Here is a 22333-nt window from a genome sequence, read left to right as displayed (position 1 = left end):
GGAATATTTAAATGTGAAAAAGATTATATAACCGTTAAACTCTGTCGTATTGTTCAAGGTTGAGATAGCTAGAAAACAGAAATATAAGTAGATAGCAACAGCAATCAGAAATAAAATTGAAAAGATATCTCTTACAATATAATTTTGAAACATCAAATCCACAAAATGAATCTAGCAAGAAGGTGTCTGATAATACTACCCAGAAGACCACATAATATTGTTGAAGCAAATTAAAGAAGATGTTAATCAATAGAGGGGGGCATACCTTGGCCATGAACTGGAACACTCACTCATGCAGGCCGGGCGTGGTGGCTCACGCCTGTAATCCCAGCACTTTGGGAGGCCAAGGTGGGCAGATCACGAGGTCAGGAGATGGAGACCATCCTGGCTAACACGGTGAAACCCCATCTCTACTAAAAATACAAAAAATTAGCCAGGCGTGGTGGCGGGCGCCTGTAGCCCCAGCTACTTAGGAGGCTGAAGCAGGAGAATGGCATGAACCCAGGAGGCGGAGCTCGCAGTGAGCCAAGCTCATGCCACTGCACTCCAGCCTGGGCGACAGAGCGAGACTGTGTCTCAAAAAACAAACAAACAAACCGAAAAAATACCCCTGATATTAAAATGTATATGGAAAATTAAAGAAGGAGAAAATATTTAACAATGTTTTAGAACTAGGCTTCAGAAATTATAATACCATTTTTCAAAATTAACAATAGAGCTCAATATGTAAAATGACTCGTTACTCGTGCTAGGGTAAAAAGATAGACCAGTGGAAATGAGTAGAAAGTCCAAAATCAGACCTATACGTATACATTCACCAGATTTGTGACAAGTGTGCCACTGTAGTGCAGCAAAGACTAAATGGCCTAATAGCCGTATGAAAAAAAAACAAAAAAAAAGTCTTACCTCTACCTATCTAACAAACAATAGTCTATTTTTTTGGAACATAGTTGTAAATGTGAAAGTTTGAACAATGCAAAATTCTAAGAAAACATAGAAAAATATCAATAAATATGAGTCAGGTAAAGTTCTCTTAAACAGGAAAATAAATACCATCATAGAGAAAAAAACTGATGAATAAACATTCCATTAAGACAGAGAAAAGGTAAACCACAGACTGATAAAATATATTTGTTATAGCTATATCTGAGAAGATAAATTGATAAACCAAAAAAATTGGTGAAGAAAAATGAGTAAATAATAAAATAACAAATATATAATATAATGATAAATATAAAATAACAAAAATAATTAAAAATTATAGAAAAAGCAAATAATCAAACAGAAATCTGCAGAACTGAACAGTCACTTCACAAAAGAGGATAAACAAATGTATAGTAATCATGAACGAGTAGAATGAATAGGTAAGATATAACATAGTCATACAAAGGAATACTCTGCAGCAGTGAGAATAAACAGATTTCAGCTACACACAACAACATGAATGAATCTTAGAAACATAATATTGAGTAAAAGTAGACAAAATGGCTGTATATACTATATGATCTTGTTCAGAAGCAGGCAAAATGGTCATAGGAGTCAGGATAGCAGTTCCTATGGGGTGGTAGTGACTGAGAGAGCACACTCCTGGGATTCTGCTGGCCGTGTGTAATATATACATATATATATATATGTATTTTTTTTCTGAATGAGGGTGGTACTGGTGTATTCACATTAAAAATTCATTGATCTATACTCTGATTTGTACTCTCTTCTGTATAAAAGTTCTATTTCAATAAAATGTTACTTTTAAAATAAATATTAAATTACATAAATTGTTAATTCAGTCCAACTAAAATGTGTTCAATCACTTATTAATCATTTATTGAATTCATATTGTATGCAGACATTATGGTAGGTTCTAAAGTTACAATACATATGTGGAAAACTTCCTGCCTTCAATGAGCCCCCAAGAAAATACATAATTATATGGAAGTTATGTTTTTCAGTAGCTGATATGGTTTGGCTCTAAGTCCCCACCCAAATCTCGTCTTGAATTCCCACATGTTGGGAGAGGGACTGGTGGGGGTGGTGATTGAATCATGGGGGCAGACTTCCCCTTGCTGTTCTCATGATAGTGAGTGAATTCTCAGGAGAACTGATTCTTTGAAAACGTGTGGCATTTCCGCCTTCACTCTCTCTCTCTCCTGTTCAGCCATGCTAATATGTGCTTGCCTCCCCTTTGCCTTCCGCTATGATTGTAAGTTTCCAGAGGCCTCCTAGTCATGCTTCCTGTTAAGCCTGAAGAACTGTGAGTCCATTAAGCCTGATTTCTTCATATATTACCCAGTCTCAGGTAGTTCTTTATAGCAGTGTGAAAACGGACTGATACAGTAGCCTAATAAGTACAGTAAGAAATGCAAGAAAGGAGCTAGCAGGAGCTTCTGCACTGCAGCTCATTTAGCTATTAGTGACTATGATTACCTGGGATTAAAAACCAAACAAGCAAAAAAACTTAATTCTGCGGTTTCCTTTACCCTGCTTTCTGTGAAGATATTACATTTGTTAATTTTTTTCTCTTTGAGGTAATATGGCCTTGTGATGTTTTTACATATAAAATTAGAAAGATAAAATGCACAGCCTTTTTTTTACAGTTACAAACCCACCACCTTGTAACTGCTTGCACCTAGGGCCTATGTCATCATTTCCCCCATTTTTGGATCCTCAAGGACTAACCTAGTTTCTGAAACATTGTTGATGTATGTTATGTGCTATACAATATATTCAGTAGAAAATATTCATTTGTAGTATACTATGTGTAACTTGTTACATTGTATAAAATACATAAAATAATATAGAGATTAATAATTTTTATCTTTTAGCACTTTATCTGAGAAATAGCTCCATATATCTTTATTTGTACTTCATTTAAAATATTTTCAAACAGCAATTTAATAACATTATAACTATGATTAATAAACTAATATTGTAAGTTTATACTTAGGACTAAATATATTTATATTTAAAGAAAACAGACTTAAAAAGCAGGTGTGTGAGTGTGTTTGTGTGTCCTGAGCACCTGCTTTGTGTCTGACACCGTTTGAGGTGCTCATGACAATGTTTAAATTTACATTGTTGTATAGGAAAATAATAATAAACATGTTGACTAATGGATATATAATTAAAATTGTAGTCATTGGTACTCTTGTGAGGACAATAAAACTGAATAATGTGGTAGAGAATGACAGGCCAGGGCAGGGTTGAGGACTCTGCTTTAGCAAGGATATTCGGTGTCACCTCTTTGAGAAACTAACATTGGAATTGAGACCTGAATGAAGACATGTCAGTCAAGCAGGTCTGAGGAAGAGAATTCCAAGTATAAGAGGAAGCTTTGAGACAGATAAAAATTCTTTGTGCTCTGAAGAGAGAATGGAGGCCGGTGTTGTTAGAAAATTGTATGAGAGGGGTAATTCACAGAGACAAATGTTGGTAAGGCAGACAGGGCTCATATACTAAAAGCCTGTAAGTGTGCTAATGATAGAGGCTTATGATTAAGGCATTTTCATAATCTTATGTTTTAGAGAGATCACTTGGGCTGCTTAGTGATGGATGGACTTTGGTGCATTTAAGATGGAAGGCTTTTTTTGGTAATTCAAAAAAATTATAATAATTAAGACATATAGATAAAGGCTTTTGCAGTATAAATGGTAGGACATTCAGATATGTTTTGGAAGGGATGCTAACGCGACCTTTTGGTAGGTGGGATATAAGACGTGAAGGAAAAACTGGTTGGCTATTTGCTGAAATAACAGGAGCTTATAGAGGGTATGAAGAGGATTTGAGGAGGGAAGATATGTCTCCTTAGGCCATATTAAATTTCAGATTCTTATGAGCTCTTGAAATGGTAATGAGAGGTAACAATTAGGTACATTGGTTTACAGCCCAGTGATGAGGAGGATCCCAAAGACAAATTTGGAGTCATAAAATTAAACAATGGGACAGTTTGAGATGTCTAAAAAGAGCGTGTAGGCAGAGAAGTAATGAGAATTTACATTTTGTGCAATATGGACAATGGAGAACATGAAAAGTTTTTTGCTACAGAACACTTATAAATGGGGCATACACAGAGCTCACATCTTTTAAATGAAGAGCTGGGCTTACAGGCAAGTAAAGGAAATTCTCAGGGGTCAATGCATTGAAAGTAATTGAACAACTGCAGGCTGAATTCCCAACTGATATTTGGCTTCCCTGAAAATATGGGTGGAAGAATAGCCTTGTTGAACTTGGTAAACAAGGGAATTAAATTTTAGTGGCTTCAAATGATAGGTCATGGGCTATGGATCTGTGCAAGTGGAGGAGTTGGATAAAGTAAGGGCACTTAAGTGAATAGAAAATAATCTACCCATGAGCAAAGGCCAAAGGAAGAAAGCATCTGTCTACTTCTGGGACCTGGGTGAAAGAAAAGCAAGTGAGAACATTCCCAGTCTGGCCTCTTTTCACAATGGTTTGATGTTTTAATTTACACCATTGAAGTGTTTTTAGAAGGCCCTAACCAAGAAATTATCATAGAAAAGTTATCCTGCTCAGCTCAAATAGTCACTGGAGGAATAAACCCTAGACTGAGGCCATACAAGATTCTCACACAAAAAGTAAGGCTTTTAAAAATGAACTTACAAAATTATAAAGCACATAAGGAAAATTCCAACATGAATTGGAGTTATCAGAAACAATGATAAGGTTCTTAATTTATCAGCAAAAATTTCAAATAAAGAATTAAATAGAACTCAGATTGTACAATTATAAGATTTATTCCATCTAAGTTTTAAATAGTTAATGGGAACAAAACAAACTAATAGAACACTATCCAAAAAGTGCAGGCAGTTGAAAAAGAATCCACCAAAACTTGTAAAAATTAAAACTGGATTCATTTCTACTGAAGATTCTATTAATTGAATAGTAGAAAGAGCTGGGGGAAATTCATTAGTGTACCTAAAAATAGAACCCAGAATACAGCACAGAGAGAAAAAGAGAGAAAATCTGAAAGAAATATTCAAGTTGTGGAAAATAGAATGAGAAATAAAGGAAAGAATGGGGAAAGCAGTATTCAAAAAGATAATGGCAGATGATCTATAATTTTTAGAACATAGATTTTCAGCTTCAAACAGCAGCATAAATCCCACACAACATAAACTCAGAAATAAAACTTTAATTTATTTAAACCGTAGTTTACTCAAGTTGGAAGGAGAAATTAAAGGCATGGCATGCTTTTTGTCAAACAAATGTATTCTATAGGGACAGCATCTGCATCCTTCCTCTTTAGATACCAAGGGATAAATAATACTTTTTGTTCAAGACCAAGGTGTCCATCTGTGCTGTTGGTCTCAACCTCTTCTGCCCTGTTCAAGACATAGTTTTACTCGTATCACTTCCATTTTTGAAATCTTTATTCACTATCTTTTTTCCTTCCTTATCTTTTTAGTCTATAGACATCATTAATCCTCCTCCAATATAAAATAAAAGGTTTGCTTTCATCCTATTTGTACTTTTAGCAAATCACTCAATAGTTCCCTTTTACTCTTATTAAAAATTACACATAGTTAGCAATATTTGCTAGATTATTAGAAATATTTCCTTCACTATTAATCATTTTTTGACATAAAGCAGTCCAGCTTCTTAAATCCCATGCTACCAAAATTTATCTTACTTAAGTGCAAAATAGACCTTTCTTCCTGAATACATGAGGCCATTTTTCAGTCCTGTGGTAGGCTGGGTTTTTTTTTTCTCTCTTTCTTTCTACATGTTACCCAAGCATTTGTGTCTATGCCCTCTTTGATGCTATCCCTTTTTGAGATTCAGGATGCCATTCTCTTGATTCTTCCAGTTCTTCCTTTAATTCTGTGAAGCTGTTCTTTTCAGGAATCCTAGAGCAGCTGATATATCTCTGCTGTCCTTGATTAGTTTAGGGTACTAGTCTCAGCCCATTTATACCCTTGCTCCATCTCCTGTCCCAGAAATTTTGCCTGGTCCCCTTATTTTAACATGTACTGTACATTTTTTGACTCTTTAATCTCACTCGACATTCTCTAGCTCTACCAACAGTATCATGTGGAGTATCTACTCTCTCCCCTAACTTAAATCCTGCACTGTTATCCACCAAGTTACCTGTTTTGGGCATTGTTCTATATCCCTCTCTCCTGGCTCACTCCAGCATCTTACCAACTTCTTTAGATATCTCTCCAATGGGTACTTTTCTTTTTTCTCTATTTCAATTACCAATAAAATAAACCAGGCCCTTATTGTCTCATGATGGGAACACTATTTTCTTTCAGCAGCTTAAAAACATTTCATAGGCTCCCTACCAGCTGTTGGATAAAGTCATGCTTCCAGACTGATAGATTGGACACTGTAAACTGTCACCTGCCCAACTTCAAACTCATCTCTTATTATTCCTTCCATGATCTTAGTCTGTTTTGTGTTACTATAACAGAATACCTGAAGCTGGGTAATTTATAAAGAAAAGAGGTTTATTGAGTTCATGGTTCTGCAGGCTTGGAAGTTCAAGGGCATGACCCCATCCTGGCTAGGGCTTTCGTGCTGCATCAGAACATGCTGGAGAAGGTCAAAGGGGAAGTGAACAGGTACAAAGACACAAAACTTGAGAGGCATCCTGGTTTTATAACAACCCACTCTCATGGGAACTAATTAATTCCCATAAAATCTAATCCGATCTCACCAAAGCAAGAGCTCACTATAGCGAGAACAGCACAAAGCCATTCATGAGGGATTTGCTGCCATGATTGAAACTCTTCCTGCTAGACCCCACCCCGTAACACTGTCACATTGGGGATCAGATGTCAACATGGGTTTTAACAGTGACAAACAAACTATCTCCAAACCCTAGCAATCCTTATGTTCCAGCCTATTAAAATGCTTATGCATCTGAACTCATATTGTTTTCAGCTTCAGTTTGGTCTCCAATATTCTTCTGATAGGAATTTACTTTTTCCTCCTTCTCCTTCCACCTGCTCCTCCTCTTCCTTCTCTTCATCTTCTTCTTCAGCATGTTTTTAAATCTGATTAATTCACCCTTTGTATAATAGCTCAGACATTAACTATTCCCAGAAGCTTGTCCTATTGGTAACTTATCTTCCCTTGTCTACAAACCAAAACAGTGTAAAGTGCCTCTTCCATTATTGTCCTTGTTATTGCACTGGAATCTGTTTTTTGTTTCCTGTTTCCTTCATGAGAGTATAAACTTGTTTCCATTTATCTTCATATCTCAGTCACCTAGCACAGCTGTTGACATATAATCAATGCTCAATAAGTATCCATTTAACTAACTTTCCTTGGTTCCATACTTCCCTTTTAGCACTTCCCACACTATGTACAGTTACTGCCGGTTTGCTTATTTGTTGCTTCCTGTCTGGCCTGAGCTGCTTAATTGCCTTCATTATATGTATCTGTGTGTGTGTGTGTGTGTGTGTGTGTGTGTGTGTGTGTGTGTGTGTGTGTGTTTCTCAATAGATGTTGAATAAATGACATAGTGAATGAATGATAGCTAAATATAAAAGTTTATTCTTGGTTCTTCCTTTGCTTCAGTATCTCTGTCCTCCTATTCTCTGTGCTATGTATTCTGATGTCACATCCACTTGTGTCTCTTTCTGTTCCAAAGCAGGACTAATGATTATTTTTCTTATATTTTTTCCCTCTCATTGTGCGTCATCTCACTAAAGCAGAGAACACTATAAAGAGTCATGCAGTCTTTATATGCTATTTTAATTAATAAAAACTGTTTATTGAATCATTTGTGTTATTCAGTGCAGGTAAGCAGTGTGTATATATTACCCTCAATTTATTTAATCTTGATTACAACTTTGATGATAGGTATTATTAAATTAATCTTACAGATAAGGAAATTGAGTATGAAACCATCCTCCCCAATTACATAAGGAGCCATCAGGATTTGAATACAGGTCTACTTAACTCCAACATTTATGTTCTTTCCACTTAGCAACACAGCCTCTTCTCTTCCGTTAGGTAAGTCTTGATTCTTATTTCTGACATGTTACAGAAGATTTTGGACACAAAACCTACTTCAAAAAAAGTCAAAAGCTTATGGTTTAACTTAATTCTCCATCTCTACATTTGACTATATCCATTGTTTATCTCAGGAAGCTCTGTTCTTCTTACTCTCTCCTTTATTTGTTATCTTTTTTAACTCTACCATTTATCTGAATCACCTTCCCCTTAGTCCCAGTTTCTCTTTTTCCTTAAGTCCAAACATAATTTAATGGTTAAAAAGCAAATCACTGATTTCATAAGTCTAGTGAATATCCCCATGAAACATCCTCATATTGGAACTGTTATGTACACTAAGATTCCATTAGAAAACTATCTCAACATTTGATGTCATTTCCAGACTTTTACACTGTTTAAATAAATTACATAATTACTGCAATATATGATATACTGTTCATATATAGTTTACCTTCAGAATGCCAACGTTAAAACACAGATGCCATATTTGTTAACAGACGTTGTTCAGTTATCCTATACATACAAATACTTACTAGACCTTTTTGTGACAACGATGATGATATGATTGTTTACCTTACAGAAGCAGTTTATAATTTGATAATTTTGTCTTTCAAACCAATGAGCATCCATTAGAAATAGACCCTTTACATTTGGGACATTTGACTTGAGCAAACAATTTTACTTGATTGCTTATTCACATGATAGGCAGGGTTCAAAAACCTAAGTCAAGGAAAATGAGCTTGTTTAAAATGATTTGAAATTGATTAACTTAGATTTAGTTTGCTTGAAATTAACTGTGTGGTATGAATTTCTATATAGTCATTTTCTTACATTCAAGCTCTGTAAAACATTCTAAATATCTATTTCTAGTGTTCAACTGTATCTTAAGCAAGACAATGCCATTGTAACTGCAGTGAGCCAAAGATGGGGTTGGTAATTGAGGGAAATGAGCAAAAAAGCTATTGAACAATATAGAGATATATTGGCATATTTTATGAAGTTTGTTTTTTAAGAAGTAACAGTGTGGTGATTTATTTGTAGAGATAGCAATTCGAATATTACTGAAGTTGTTAAATAGCCTGGAATACCTAGAATGAATCCACAGGGTGCTGTGTTTTTCATACCCATTTAGCTATGCCTTACCAGTCTATTAATTTGAGTTGCTTCACAGAAGTGTCAAATTCTTCTTTTTCCAGCATTGCACAACAAACTTTTGCATCAATGTTTTAAATGATTTTACTTTTGGTTTTTAATTTTTTCAGACATTAAAAGATAAAAGTATACAAATAATGCATTAAAATGATATATACATCATCTAAAATTAACTACTCACCCACATGTTAGTTAGCCCATTTTAGACTTTTTTTTTCCAAGAGTTGAATACTAAAAATAAATTATATTTTCTATTCCTACTTTCTACCTCTGCAGAGGCATTGAAATATGAATTTGGGTGATACAGTCCATGCAAGAACTTAGATTTTCGATCCATTAGCTTTCTCATTTTCAACAATCTTTTCTTCCATCCTACACCAACCACCTTCTCTTATAGTTTTACTCTGTTTTTGTCATTTCGAAGAATTGAGTTATTTCCTGGTGTCAATTTTAAGTATCCGCTCTCAGATAACCAACACCTCTTTTTCTAACTTACTCTACTAGCACCCTCACTCTAACAAATATTTGACACTATGATGACCAAACTATCATTCTTACTACATTTTTACATCCCACCTTATTGTCCTTCTTTCCCTTCTTACAGAAGCTAGTTACATTGGATCAAAATAAGCACATATTTAAATAACATTCAAGACTGTGTTTTTATGACTTGAAAAGCCCTATCCCTAACTAAACCAGCAGCTTTCTTCATTGAACTTTTCCTAGCAGCTGAATGTGGCTAAAATAAAACACAAGTATGCTAAGTAGCCTCACAGGGTGGACCCTGGTTTGGTGGGCCCTAGAGGTTATAGTATATGGGGCCAGTAGATAAAATAAAACAATATTATGAATACAAAATGCCCACAGTCACTTGAATACCACTTGACAGAGGAGACCTTACATTAGAAAGAGAGAATGATCTTCATCAATTTTGATTAAAATATCTTGTTTCTACAAACTTTATAAAAACATATGACCATGTGAAAACACTGCTAGGGAGACACTCGAAGGACTTTGTAAGGGACTGGGGCCAATTAGAGGCCCTCATGTTTAAGCTTCATTAGCAGCACAATAAATTTACTTCTGAGTACAACTTAAATTCTGTGACCATAAATCTTGAGTGATATTCAGCACGACCAAGAAATTTCTAGACAATTCCACTTTTCTGATGACTATTTTATATCTTCTCCCTCTCTTGACTCCTAATACCCATGTTATCCTCATTTTAAACTAATCATCCTCTTCATAGGGAGTATAGATATAATGAATGAGAATTATCTCAATCTCTTACCAGCTTACTGGTACACAATACGAGTATATCCTTTTTCCCATGAATCATTATTCATCTTTAGCAGCCCATGAGCTTTGCATAATATTGCTCATTTTATAAAGTATGAAAACACAAAATAAACCTTAGTCCTGTAACTCATCTCTTTCTATTTTTTTTGTAGCAAAACTTTAAAAAATAAACACGTCTATTTCTGTGAACTCACAGTTAATTCTCTATTGAATCCACTCAACCAGGCTTTTCTCAGTGTCATATTCTGGATCCAATGTCAATTTTTCTCCTTAATTTGAAGGGTTTTTTTTATTGTTTTCTTATTCAGTTTTGCTTGGTAGGACATCTGATGATATTTTGCATATAATTCCTTTGTAAATAATTTGTCTTTTCTCTCTGGGAGCTTTAGAATTTTATTTAAGAGTTCTGAAATTTCACAATTTTGTTTGTAGCTATGTGTGTGTGTGTAATTTTTTCAGTTTAGTACTAAGTAAGACTTTTCAATTTGATGATCCTTGTTGGGTTTTGGTACTGAAATTTTTCGGGTATAGTTTTGCTATATACACCTGCTGCCTATCTATCCTATTTCCTGTCCTATGATGTTCCGATAGGAGTCTGATAGTTGATTTGTGAATTGCTTCTTATAATTCTGCAATTTTATTACATATTTTGAAAATACATAGTCAGAGACATTGAAGTAAATAAATATTTCATTTCTTGTTGAATTGTTTTCTTTTATCATCTACTTTTACCTTGTTTCTTATTCCTGATTTTCTCATTAAATTATATTTTGTGATGTTACTGTTGCTGCACTAATGTTTATTTTCAAATTTTTGAGTGGTTTAGTCCCCAGTCTTTATATTTTAGGCAGCAGTGAAGCTTATTTTTTAAACATAGTATTATGATAAACCTAATTAGTGACACTAGTTTTAAAACATGTTTAGATAATTATAGACATTTTAAATTAATCTGGAATTATTTAGTTTTTCTACTATCCTCCTGAGCATTACACATATTTTTGCAAAAAATAAATTATTATTGAACATCTTTACACTTGTCCTATTTTTAAAATAGTTATCTGGTGCCTTAGTTTCACTTTTAAATAATAATTTTTCACAATCAATACATATATTTGCTGACATTTCTCATTCATTTTTGTTTTTATATCTTCTTGTTCATCCTTTTTGTTCACTTTCCAGTGGCTAAAATGATTCTTTAATAGTTATTTTAATAAAGAGAGAGCCAAATCATGAGGGAACTCCTTTCACAATTGCTTCAAAGAGAATAAAATACCTAGGAATCCAACTTACAGGGGATGTGAAGGACCTCTTCAAGGAGAACTACAAACCACTGCTCAATGAAATAAAAGAGGACACAAACAAATGGAAGAACATTCCATGCTCATGGATAGGAAGAATCAATGTCATGAAAATGGCCATACCGCCCAAGGTAATTTATAGATTCAATGCCATCCCCATCAAGCTACCAAGGACTTTCTTCACAGAATTGGAAAAAACTACTTTAAAGTTCATATGGAACCAAAAAAGAGCCCGCATCGCCAAGTCAATCCTAAGCCAAAAGAACAAAGCTGAAGGCATCATACTACCTCACTTCAAACTATGCTACAAGGCTACAGTAACCAAAACAGCATGGTACTGGTACCAAAACAGAGATAGAGCCGAATGGAACAGAACAGAGCCCTCAGAAATAATAGCACACATCTACAACCATCTGATCTTTGACAAACCTGACAAAAACAAGCAATGGGGAAAGGATTCCCTATTTAGTAAATGGTGCTGGGAAAACTAGCTAGCCATAGGTAGAAAGCTGAAACTGGATCCCTTCCTTACACCTTATACAAAAATTAATTAAAGATGGATCAAAGACTTAAATGTTAGACCTAAAACCATACAAACCCTAGAAGAAAACTTGGGCATTACCATTCAGGACATAGGCATGGGCAAGGACTTCATGTCTAAAACACCAAAAGCAATGGCAACAAAAGCCAAAATAGACAACTGAGATCTAATTAAACTAAAGAGCTTCTGCACAGCAAGAGAAACTACCATCAGAGTGAACAGGCAACCCACAGAATGGGAGAAAATTTTTGCAATCTACTCATCTGACAAAGGGCTAATATCCAGAATCTACAAAGAACTCAAACAAATTTACAAGAAAAAAACAACCCCATCAACAAGTGGGCGAAGGATATAAACAGACACTTCTCAAAAGAAGACATTTATGTAGCCAACAGACACATGAAAAAATGCTCATCATCACTGGCCATCAGAGAAATGCAAATCAAAACCACAATGTGATACCATCTCACACCAGTTAGAATGGCAATCATTAAAAAGTCAGGAAACAACAGGTGCTGGGGAGGATGTGGAGAAATAGGAACACTTTTACACTGCTGGTGGGACTGTAAACTAGTTCAACCATTGTGGAAGACAGTGTGGCGATTCCTCAAGGATCTAGAACTACAAATACCATTTGACCCAGCCATCCCATTACTGGGTATATAGCTGAAGGATTATAAATCATGCTGCTTTAAAGACACATGCAGACATATGTTTATTGCGGCACTATTCAAAATAGCAAAGACTTGGAACCAACCCAAATGTCCAGCAATGATGGACTGGATTAAGAAAATGTGGCACATATACACCATGGAATACTATGCAGCCATAAAAAAGGATGAGTTTATGTCCTTTGTAGGGACATGGATGAAGCTGGAAACCATCATTCTCAGCAAACTATCACAAGGACAAAAAACCAAACACCACATGTTCTCACTCATAGGTGGGAATTGAACAATGAGAACACTCGACACAGGAAGGGGAACATCATACACTGGGGCCTGTTGGGTGAGGGAGCGGGGAGGGATAGCATTAGGAGCTATACCTAATGTAAATGATGAATTAATGAGTGCAGCACACCAACATGGCACATGTATACATATGTAACAAACCTGCACATTGTGCACATGTACCCTAGAAGTTAAAGTATAAAAAATAAAAATAAAAAAAATAAAGGCTTTCTGGTAAATTTTCTTAAGCTATGTCAGTTTAGCTCATCAATCTTGAATAATAATTTGGCAATGTATGGAACTATAGCTTCACATTTATTTTTGCTTAGATTTGAAGATAATAATTTTCTTTGGGCATTTATTACATCACTTTGTATGTCCTTAATAAGTATCTTTAATATTCTGCTGTTTTATCACAATATCTTTAGCTATAGATTTTTTATTTTTATAATGTTCAGTACTCACAACTAATTTTGTTATCTGGTCTGTGGTCCTATTTTTTTCTCAAGTCTAGAAATTTCTCGCATTTTTAAACTAATCTTCATAGGGAGTATAGAAAATTTCTCTAGTCTTTACACAACATACCTTATTATTGTTCCTTCTGCAAATCAAATGGAATGTCACTTAACACATACTCAAACACACACCACACATTCATCCCACTCCATTTAATGCATGGACTGTGTTTTCCACAAAACAAATACATGTATAAACATGCACAACATATATACACATACATACACAAAGATTAACACACATATACACATATGTACACAGTAAACACAAGAAGTATACACAAGCACAAATATGCATGTGTACACAAACATAAGTACCCATAGACTCAAAAGTATACACACACTATGTATAGACACAAACATGCCACACATATATATTGTGTGTGCTTGCACACACACCCCATATTTTTTGTGCTATTTGAGTAAATACCTTAGTACTTCATTCCTTCCTATTAATCCAAAACTCTCTTTGACTCTTCCCAGTTTGGGGTTTTTTGGTTCTACTTCAAAACTATTTTAATTAATTCTGTCCATATTTCTTTTCATTATTCCTTAAAATTTGTTGTCTTCCCCATCTATCTATTTTTGTCTAATTTCTGCTGTGTGTCAAAATTTCTTTTCCTTTTACAAAATCAGTGATTTCTTTACTTAGATCTTTGAGCATTTTATATATACTTATTTTAAGTTCTTTGTCAGAATGTTTCATAAAATCAGTATCACCTAAAGTGCTTTGGGTTCACACTCTGATTGCTGGGTCTTTGGAAACAAGGTATTTCTTAATATGTTTTGCTCTCCTTTTTGAGGCCTCCCATTCTAAATAAGCAGGTCTCTTTTCTCTTTCTGTCTCTGTCTCTCTGTCTCTGTCTCTCTCTCTCTCTCTCACACACACACACACGTAACACACTTACATATATACACATACACCCCTCTCTTTCTCTCCTACACACATATCTTCTTGTTTATCTCTTTCCAATTGAAATTATGTCATTGCTTCTACCTCACCCTACTTGGTCCCAATTAACCAATCTTTAAATTCTTCCATTTATGGTCATCTTTTCTGATTCCCAGTGATCATACAAAGATGATATTGGGGATAACATTATTGCAATTACTGATTCAATAGGCAGCATTGTTGAGTTATTGGTCTCAGGATCTGTTCTCCTCAATGCCTTTGCTCCTTGCTCTCTATGTGTCTTTAGCCCCAGTCAGTGAATGATCCTTTCACATCGAGCACAGCTCATGCAAAGCCCTGTCATGAGTCAGTGAACCTTGCACTGGTCGCTCATCTGGTGCAACACCTTCAGCTAGTTTTATGCTTCTTCTCCTCTACTTATGCTTTGATTTTTGACCCCATTTCTATTCTACCTTGTTTGTGAGCCTAGCTATGTCTCCTGCTTGCCTTGAATGTATGTTTATTCTTATTTCTACATCATTCTTTCATCCTATTTTGGAATAGGTGAAAATGAAGGATCAATGCAGCTCATCATCAGCTGATTTGGCCACACTAATTCAATCTTCTCTGTGTTCTCTTAAGTGAAAGCTAATCATGTGTATTCACCCCAACCTCTTGAGCAGTGCTACTTGAATGGAGTGTGCTCTGCAACCAAGTGTCGTCAACCTGGGAGCTATTCTCAGACCCATCCTGCATCTAATGAACCACATTCTGAGAGTGAAGCCTGGGAATCTGTGACTTTCAAAGCTCTCCCTGTGATTTTTATGTGTATACAAGGTTTAGATACCGCTCCAGTTAATATCTATAGTTTGCTTTCTGGTTGCATGTTAGAATCAAATGGGATGCTTAAAAATAGTGACGCTGGAGCTTTACCCCAGATTGATTGTATATTATTATAAGCCTACTAATCCATTTTTAGAAGCACAAAGTTTTATTAAATGCTTTGCAGGTTATTATAATGTGGAGTTAGTGTTGAGAACCATTGCTTTATTCAAGTGGTTCTCAACAGGGATAATTTTGTACCTTTAGGGGATTTTTGGCAGTGGCTGGAGACATTTTTGGCTGCTACAACTGAGACAGTGCTGCTGGCATCTAGTGGGAGATGCTGCAAAATATCTTACTTACAATGCACAGGACATCCCACCTACAAAAAGAATTGTGCCACCACAAATGTTAATAATATCGAAGTTGAGAAACTTTGCTCTTGTATATGCTTTGGTTTTTGTTTAGGCTTTTCCATTGAACATATTCTCTAGTAAAAACACCTTTATGGAAGTCACAAATTGAAATGGAAAGGAGTATAGAAGGGATTTTGAATGTTCAAAAAGCCAAGCACCCGGATTCCCCAAGCCTTTCTTATTGATGCTCTTATGCTTCTGAAATTGGAAACAGCCTGACAATTAGGGGTAACCATCAGAAGCAGCAGAATAAATGGAGTCCTAGGACACATGTTCTGTCTTCAAGTTGTAGCTAATTATCCAGCAATTTTGTATTTTTGACAACATAAAATATGATCTTATTCTTTTTTACTATTATTAAATATATTTGTCTCACTATATACTCAATAATATTAATTTTTGCTTTACTTTTACAGCATACGGAAAAAATCAAAATACGAATCTGAAATAAAATATTTGACAATAATGAAGTTAAAGAATGATAAACATCTCAAGAACATCTATAAGGAGGCTTATCGCATTGGTACTCTTTTCCACCTAACCAAACACAAGACAGATGAAATGGAAGATAAAATAGCAGAAGTGAGAAGAAAGTTCAAGGTTGTGTATCTTTGTGTTCCTCTTACTCATGATGAAAAAAAGAGTAATTTACCTGAATTGTATCGATTTCATCTTGATAATTAGATTTTAATTTAAGGGTTAACAGTCTTTTCAAAAACTCACTTCTTATAAATGAGAAGAAAACCACCTCTCTCCAAAGGCTCAGCTTGAATAGAAGAGGATGAGGGCTCAATGTAGCTAATCCACAATTGTTTCTACTTTTTGCTATTATCAACCATAAACTACTTGGAGCACCAGGAGTGTGGTGCTCAGTTCATCTTTATCCTATATATCTAACACATAATAATGTCTGCCTATAGTAGGAAGAAGGGATTCTGAGAGGTGTTCGTCTACCTTATGTAATGTGAGAATAGAAAGTACCTCTAGTAGGCATATGAGTTGTTGAATTCTAGAGTACCTGGAAATTTGTAGACTACATATCTGCAGAAATAATTGCTCACATGCTTCAAACCCACTCCTAAGTGAGAGATGTATTGGCTAGCAGCTCTCTGCCATTTGTGGTAGAGGCTTTGTATTAGTCCATTCTCACGCTGCTATGAAGAAATACCTGAGACTTAGTAATTTATAAAGAAAAGAGGTTTAATTGACTCAGTTCTGCATGGCTGGGGAGGCCTCAGTAAACTTACAGTTATGACAGAAGGCACCTCTTCACAGAATGGCAGGAAAGAGAGCCAAGCAAATGGGGAAGCCCCTTATAAAACCATCAAATCACATGAGAACTTACTCACTATCATGAGAATAGCATGGGGGAAATGCCTCGTGATTCAATTATCTCCACCTGGTCCCACCCTTGACATGTGGGGATTATTACAATTCAAAGTGTGATTTGGGTATGGACACAAAGGCAAACCATATCAGACTTGCAAAGTCCACCCCACTTTACTGCACCTGCAGGACCACTTCAACAGGCTGCTTTCATCCATCTTACACACATACGTGTCTCCTGTCTTTGCTATTTTCTTAAAGACTTATGAGCAAAAAAAAAATACCTAGAAAATATACAGTCTGTACACCATTTCCAACATCTGTTGCTAGCATTATCGTCAATGAATACTTTCCTTTGTGATATCTGAATTTCGGATGTGTAAATGTTTCTGTACTGAAAGATTGGGATGTTTTTCCCACATTGAATCCAGCTGTTCAAATGACCTATGTCTCTCCTAATGGGTGTTGAATGGGTTAATCATATATTCTATGAGATAAGTGAGTAAGCAAAGTAAACATGCATAGAATAAATTAAAATACAAGGCATACGATTATATGGTTTAGCATATACAATAATATTGTAGATGTTTATACTTTTTAAAATAATATCAATATATTTCTGTATATTGGTCAGTTAATTTTTTTTTCTTTGAGGATATCAATGAAGATATCATCATCCACTTACTTGGCCACTTAACTGTGTATTTCAATTTTTCTAATTGACTCGAAACCTTTGTCATCTTTCACATATTTTCCCCGTGGCTGTCACAAACTACATTTAATTCTTCGAACATATTGCTTCATTTATCTGAGGTACTCACTTATGAAAGAGATGTTGCACTGGATTATTTATTTTTCTAAATTTTTTTGATACCATAAAATAGAACTTACAGATTCAATGCAAGTTTGATTTAACTCCACTGTAATTGCTTTGCCAGCCCAAAATAGAGTGCCCCCTTTTCTGTTATTTTTAATTTTATTTTTTAAATTGACATATAATAATTGTAGATATTTATTGGGTACATAGTGATATTGCCATACATGTATAATATAGTGATCAGATTAGGGTAATTAACATATCCATCATCTCAAACATTTATCATTTCTTTGTGATGAAAATATTCAATATCATCTTTCTAGCTATTTGAAAATGTATATTATTCTTAACCATAGTGATCGTACAGTGGTATGGAACACGAGAACTTATTCCTTCTATCTAGCCATCATTTAGCATCCTTTAAAAAATCTCTGTCTCCTACTTCTTCCAACCCACCCCACTTTTCAGTATTCTCTGTTCTACTTTTTACTTTTGTGAGATCAATTTTGGTTAGTTTTCACACATGAATGAGATTATGTAGTATTTAACTTTCTATTCCTGAGTGACTTCACTTAACATAATGTCCTCCAGTTCCATCCACGTTTCTGCAAATGATAGGATTTCATTCTTTCTTATGGCTCAATAGTATTCCATTGTGTATATATACCACTTTCTGTTATCCATTTATCTGTTGTTGGACACCTAATTTGATTCCACATCTTGGCTATTGTGAATAGTGCCAAAAAAAAAAAAACATGGGGATACAGATGTCTCTTCAATATATGAATTTCCTTTGGATAAATAAACAATAGTGGGATTGCAGGATGATACAGTACTCCTATTTGCAGTTTTTTGAGGAACCTCTGTCCTGCTGTCCATAGTGTCTGTACTAATTTTAATTCCCACCAACAGTATATGAATTCTCTTTTTTCCACATATCACCAGCATTTGTTATTTTTTCATATTTTTATACTATCCATCCTAACTGGAGTTTGATGATACAGTTGTGGTTTTGATTTGCATTTATCTGGTAATTAGTAATGTTGAACTTTTTTTCTTGTATTTGTTAGCAATTTGTATGATTTTTTTTTTGAAAAATATCTGTTCAGATCATTTGCCCATTTTTAAATCAGATTTTTTTTGTTTTTTTGCTGTTGAGATGTTTGAGTTCCTTGTGTATTCTGGATATTAATCCCCTGTTGCATGAAAATATTATAAATATTTTCTCTTGTTCTTTAGGTGGTATTTTCACTCTGTTGACTGTTCCCTTTGCTGTGCAGAAGGTTTTTAGTTAAATATAATGTAATTTGTTTATTTTTGTTTTTGTTGCCTGTGCTTTTGAGGTCTTAGGAATAATATCTTTTCTTGGGCCAATGTTCTGAAGCATTTATCCTATGTTTTCTCCTAGTAGTTTTGTAGTTTGGGGTCTTACAGTTAGGTTTTTGACCCATTTGGAGCTGATTTTTGTATAGAGGGTCTAGTTTCATTCTTCTGCAGGTGGATATCCAGTTTTCCTAGCACCATTTATTGAATAAACTGTCCTTTCCCAATGTAGGTTCTTGGTGCCTTTGTCAAAAATCAGTTGGCTGTAGATATGTGAATTAATTTCTGGATTTTCTCTTCTGTTTAACTGGTCTATGTGACTGTTTTTATGCCAGTACCATGCTATCTTTGAACACAGCTTTGTAGTGAATTTTGAAGTCTGGTAGTATAATGTCTACAGCTTTGATCTTTTTGCTTAGGAATGCTTTGGTAATTTGAAGTCTTTTGGGGTTCCATACACATTTTAAGATGATTTTTTCTTTTTCTATTAAGAACATATTTGGTATTTTTATAGGAATTGCATTGAATCTGTAGATTAATTTGAGTAGTATGGTTAACATACTATTTTAACAATAGTAATTGTTTATCAATTTTTAACAATATTAATTTTAACAATATTAATTTTTCCAATCCATGAGCATTGGATGTTTTTCCATTTTGTTTGTATCCACTTCAATTTCTTTTATCAATGTTTCATAGATTTCCTTGTAAAAATATTTCACCTCATTAGTTAAATTTATTCTTAAGTATTTTATTTTTATTTTTTATAGCTATTGTAAGTAGGATGGCCATCTTATTTTTTCTACTAGTTCATTGTTCATGTATAAAAATGCTACTGAATTTTCATGTTGACTTTGTATCTCGCAACTTTAAGGAATTTATCAGTTCTACAATTTTTTTGGTAGAGTCTCTCTCTACACACACACACACACACACACACACACAGACACACACACACACGATCATATAATCTGCAAAGAGGGTCAATTTGATTTTCTTCTTTTCAGTTTGGATGCCTTTGCTTATTTTTCTTGCCCAATTGCTCTGACTAGGACTTCTAGTGGTATATTGAATGAGATTGGTAAGAGTGGGCATGCTTGTCTTGTTTAGTTCCTAGAGGAAAGACGTTTAGCTTTTCCCCACTCAGTATGATCTTAGTTGTGGGTTTGTCATATATGGACCTTATTGTGTTGAGATATTTTCCTTCTGTACCTAATTTATTATGAGGTTTTATCATGAAGAGATGTTGAATTTTATCAAATGCTTTTTCTGCATCTATTAAGGTAACCATGTGCTTTTTGTCCTTTCTTCTGCTGATGTGTGTATCACATTTATTAATTTACATGTGTTGAACCATACTTTCATTCCTGGATAAATTTCACCTGATTATGGTGTAATATCTTTTTGATGTGTTGTTGGATTCAGTTTGCTAGTGTTTTGTTTAAGTTATTGCCTCTATTTTCATACATATTGGCCTGCAGTTTTAATTTTTTGTTTTCCTCATCTGTATTTGATATTGAGGTTATGCTGGCCTCATAGAATGACCTAGGAAGAATTTTCTCTGCCTTAATTTTGTGGAATAGTTTCAGAAGAAATTGTTTCAATTCTGCCTTAAAGGTTAGTAGAATTCAGCAGTGAAGACATCTAGTCCTGAATTTTTCTCTGTTGGAATACTTTTTAGAACTGATTCAATCTTGTTACTTGTTATTGGCCTGCTTACGTTTTCCATTTCTTCTTGATTCAATCTTGGTAGATTGTATGTATCCATTTCCTCTAGGTTTTCATATTTATTAGTGTATAACTGTTCATTGAAGTTTCTAATGATCCTTTTTCTTTCTGTTGTTATCTATTGTGATGTTTCCATTTTGTTTCTGATTGTATTCATTTATGTCTTCTCTCTTTTTTTCTTAGTCTAGCTTTTTCTCAATTTTGTTTATTTTCTCAAAACATTGACTTTTTGTTCCATTGATTTTTGTACTGTATTTTTAGTCTCAGTTTCATTTATTTCTGCTTTCATCTTTATTATTTATTTCCTTCTAACTTTGGGTTTGTTTTGCTCTTGCTGTTTTAGTTCCTTGAGATCATTACATTTTTATTTCAAATCTTTCTATGTAGTGTATGCATTTAGTGCTATGAACTTGGCTGTTAAAACTGCTTTTGCTGTGCCCTATAAATGTTGATATATTTTTTTATTTTTATTTGTTTCAGTGAATTTTTCAATTTTATTCTTAATTTCTTCCTTCACCCATTGGTCTTTCAGAAGCATGTTGTTTAAATGCCATGCATTTGTATAGTTTTAATCTTATTATCAATTTCTAGTTTCCTTGTAAGTGGTCAGAGAAGATACTTGATATAATTTTAATTTTAATTTTAAAAATGTTTTAAGATTTTTTGTGTCTAAACATATGATTAATCCTGGAGAATGTTTCATGTGCTGATGAAAAGAATGTATTCTGCAGCTGTTCAATGAAATGTTCTCTAAATATTGAAATAGTTCTAAACATTCTCTAAATATCTGTTAGGTCCATTTGGTCAATGGTGCTATTTAGATCCCATATTTCTTTGTTGGGTTTTTGTCTAGGTGGTCTGTCCAGTGCTGAGAGTGGGGTGTTAACATCCACAACTATTAATGTATTAGATCAGTCTCTCTTTAGATCTAATAATGGTTGCTTTATATATCTGGGTGCTCTGGCATTAGGTATATATATGCATGTATGTGTTTACAAATTTTCTCTTACTGAATTAATCTTTTTTAGTATATGTTTTCCTTTGTCTCTTTTTACAGTTTTTCATTTGAAGTCTGATTTGTCTGATATAAGTACAGCTATTCTTGCTCACTTTTGGTTTCTGTTTGTGTGAAATCTTTTTTTTTTTTAATCACGTCACTTTCAGTCTCTATGTGTCATTACAGGTTAATGAAGTAAGTTTCCTGTAGGCAGCATATAGTTGGGTCTTTTTAGTCAATCCAGTTGGTCTATATCTTTTAAATGAGGAATTTAATTTGT

At 34.4% G+C, this 22333-nt stretch overlaps 1 protein-coding gene across 2 annotated transcripts in view; it reads left to right on the top strand.

Annotated features, from left to right (window-relative positions):
- Positions 1-22333, top strand: part of CCDC178 (coiled-coil domain containing 178) — a 495421-nt gene that overhangs the window by 168797 nt on the left and 304291 nt on the right. For both annotated transcript variants that reach the window (XM_019013747.4, XM_055368060.1), the window contains exon 15: positions 16279-16462. In XM_019013747.4, coding sequence (XP_018869292.3) covers positions 16279-16462 — 184 coding nt within the window. The remainder of the gene's footprint in view (positions 1-16278; positions 16463-22333) is intronic.

This window comes from Gorilla gorilla, chromosome 17, assembly GCF_029281585.2.
Source record: "Gorilla gorilla gorilla isolate KB3781 chromosome 17, NHGRI_mGorGor1-v2.1_pri, whole genome shotgun sequence".
In the NCBI taxonomy this organism is placed as follows: Eukaryota; Metazoa; Chordata; class Mammalia; order Primates; family Hominidae; genus Gorilla; species Gorilla gorilla.
This window is presented reverse-complemented; position numbering and strand designations above follow the sequence as displayed.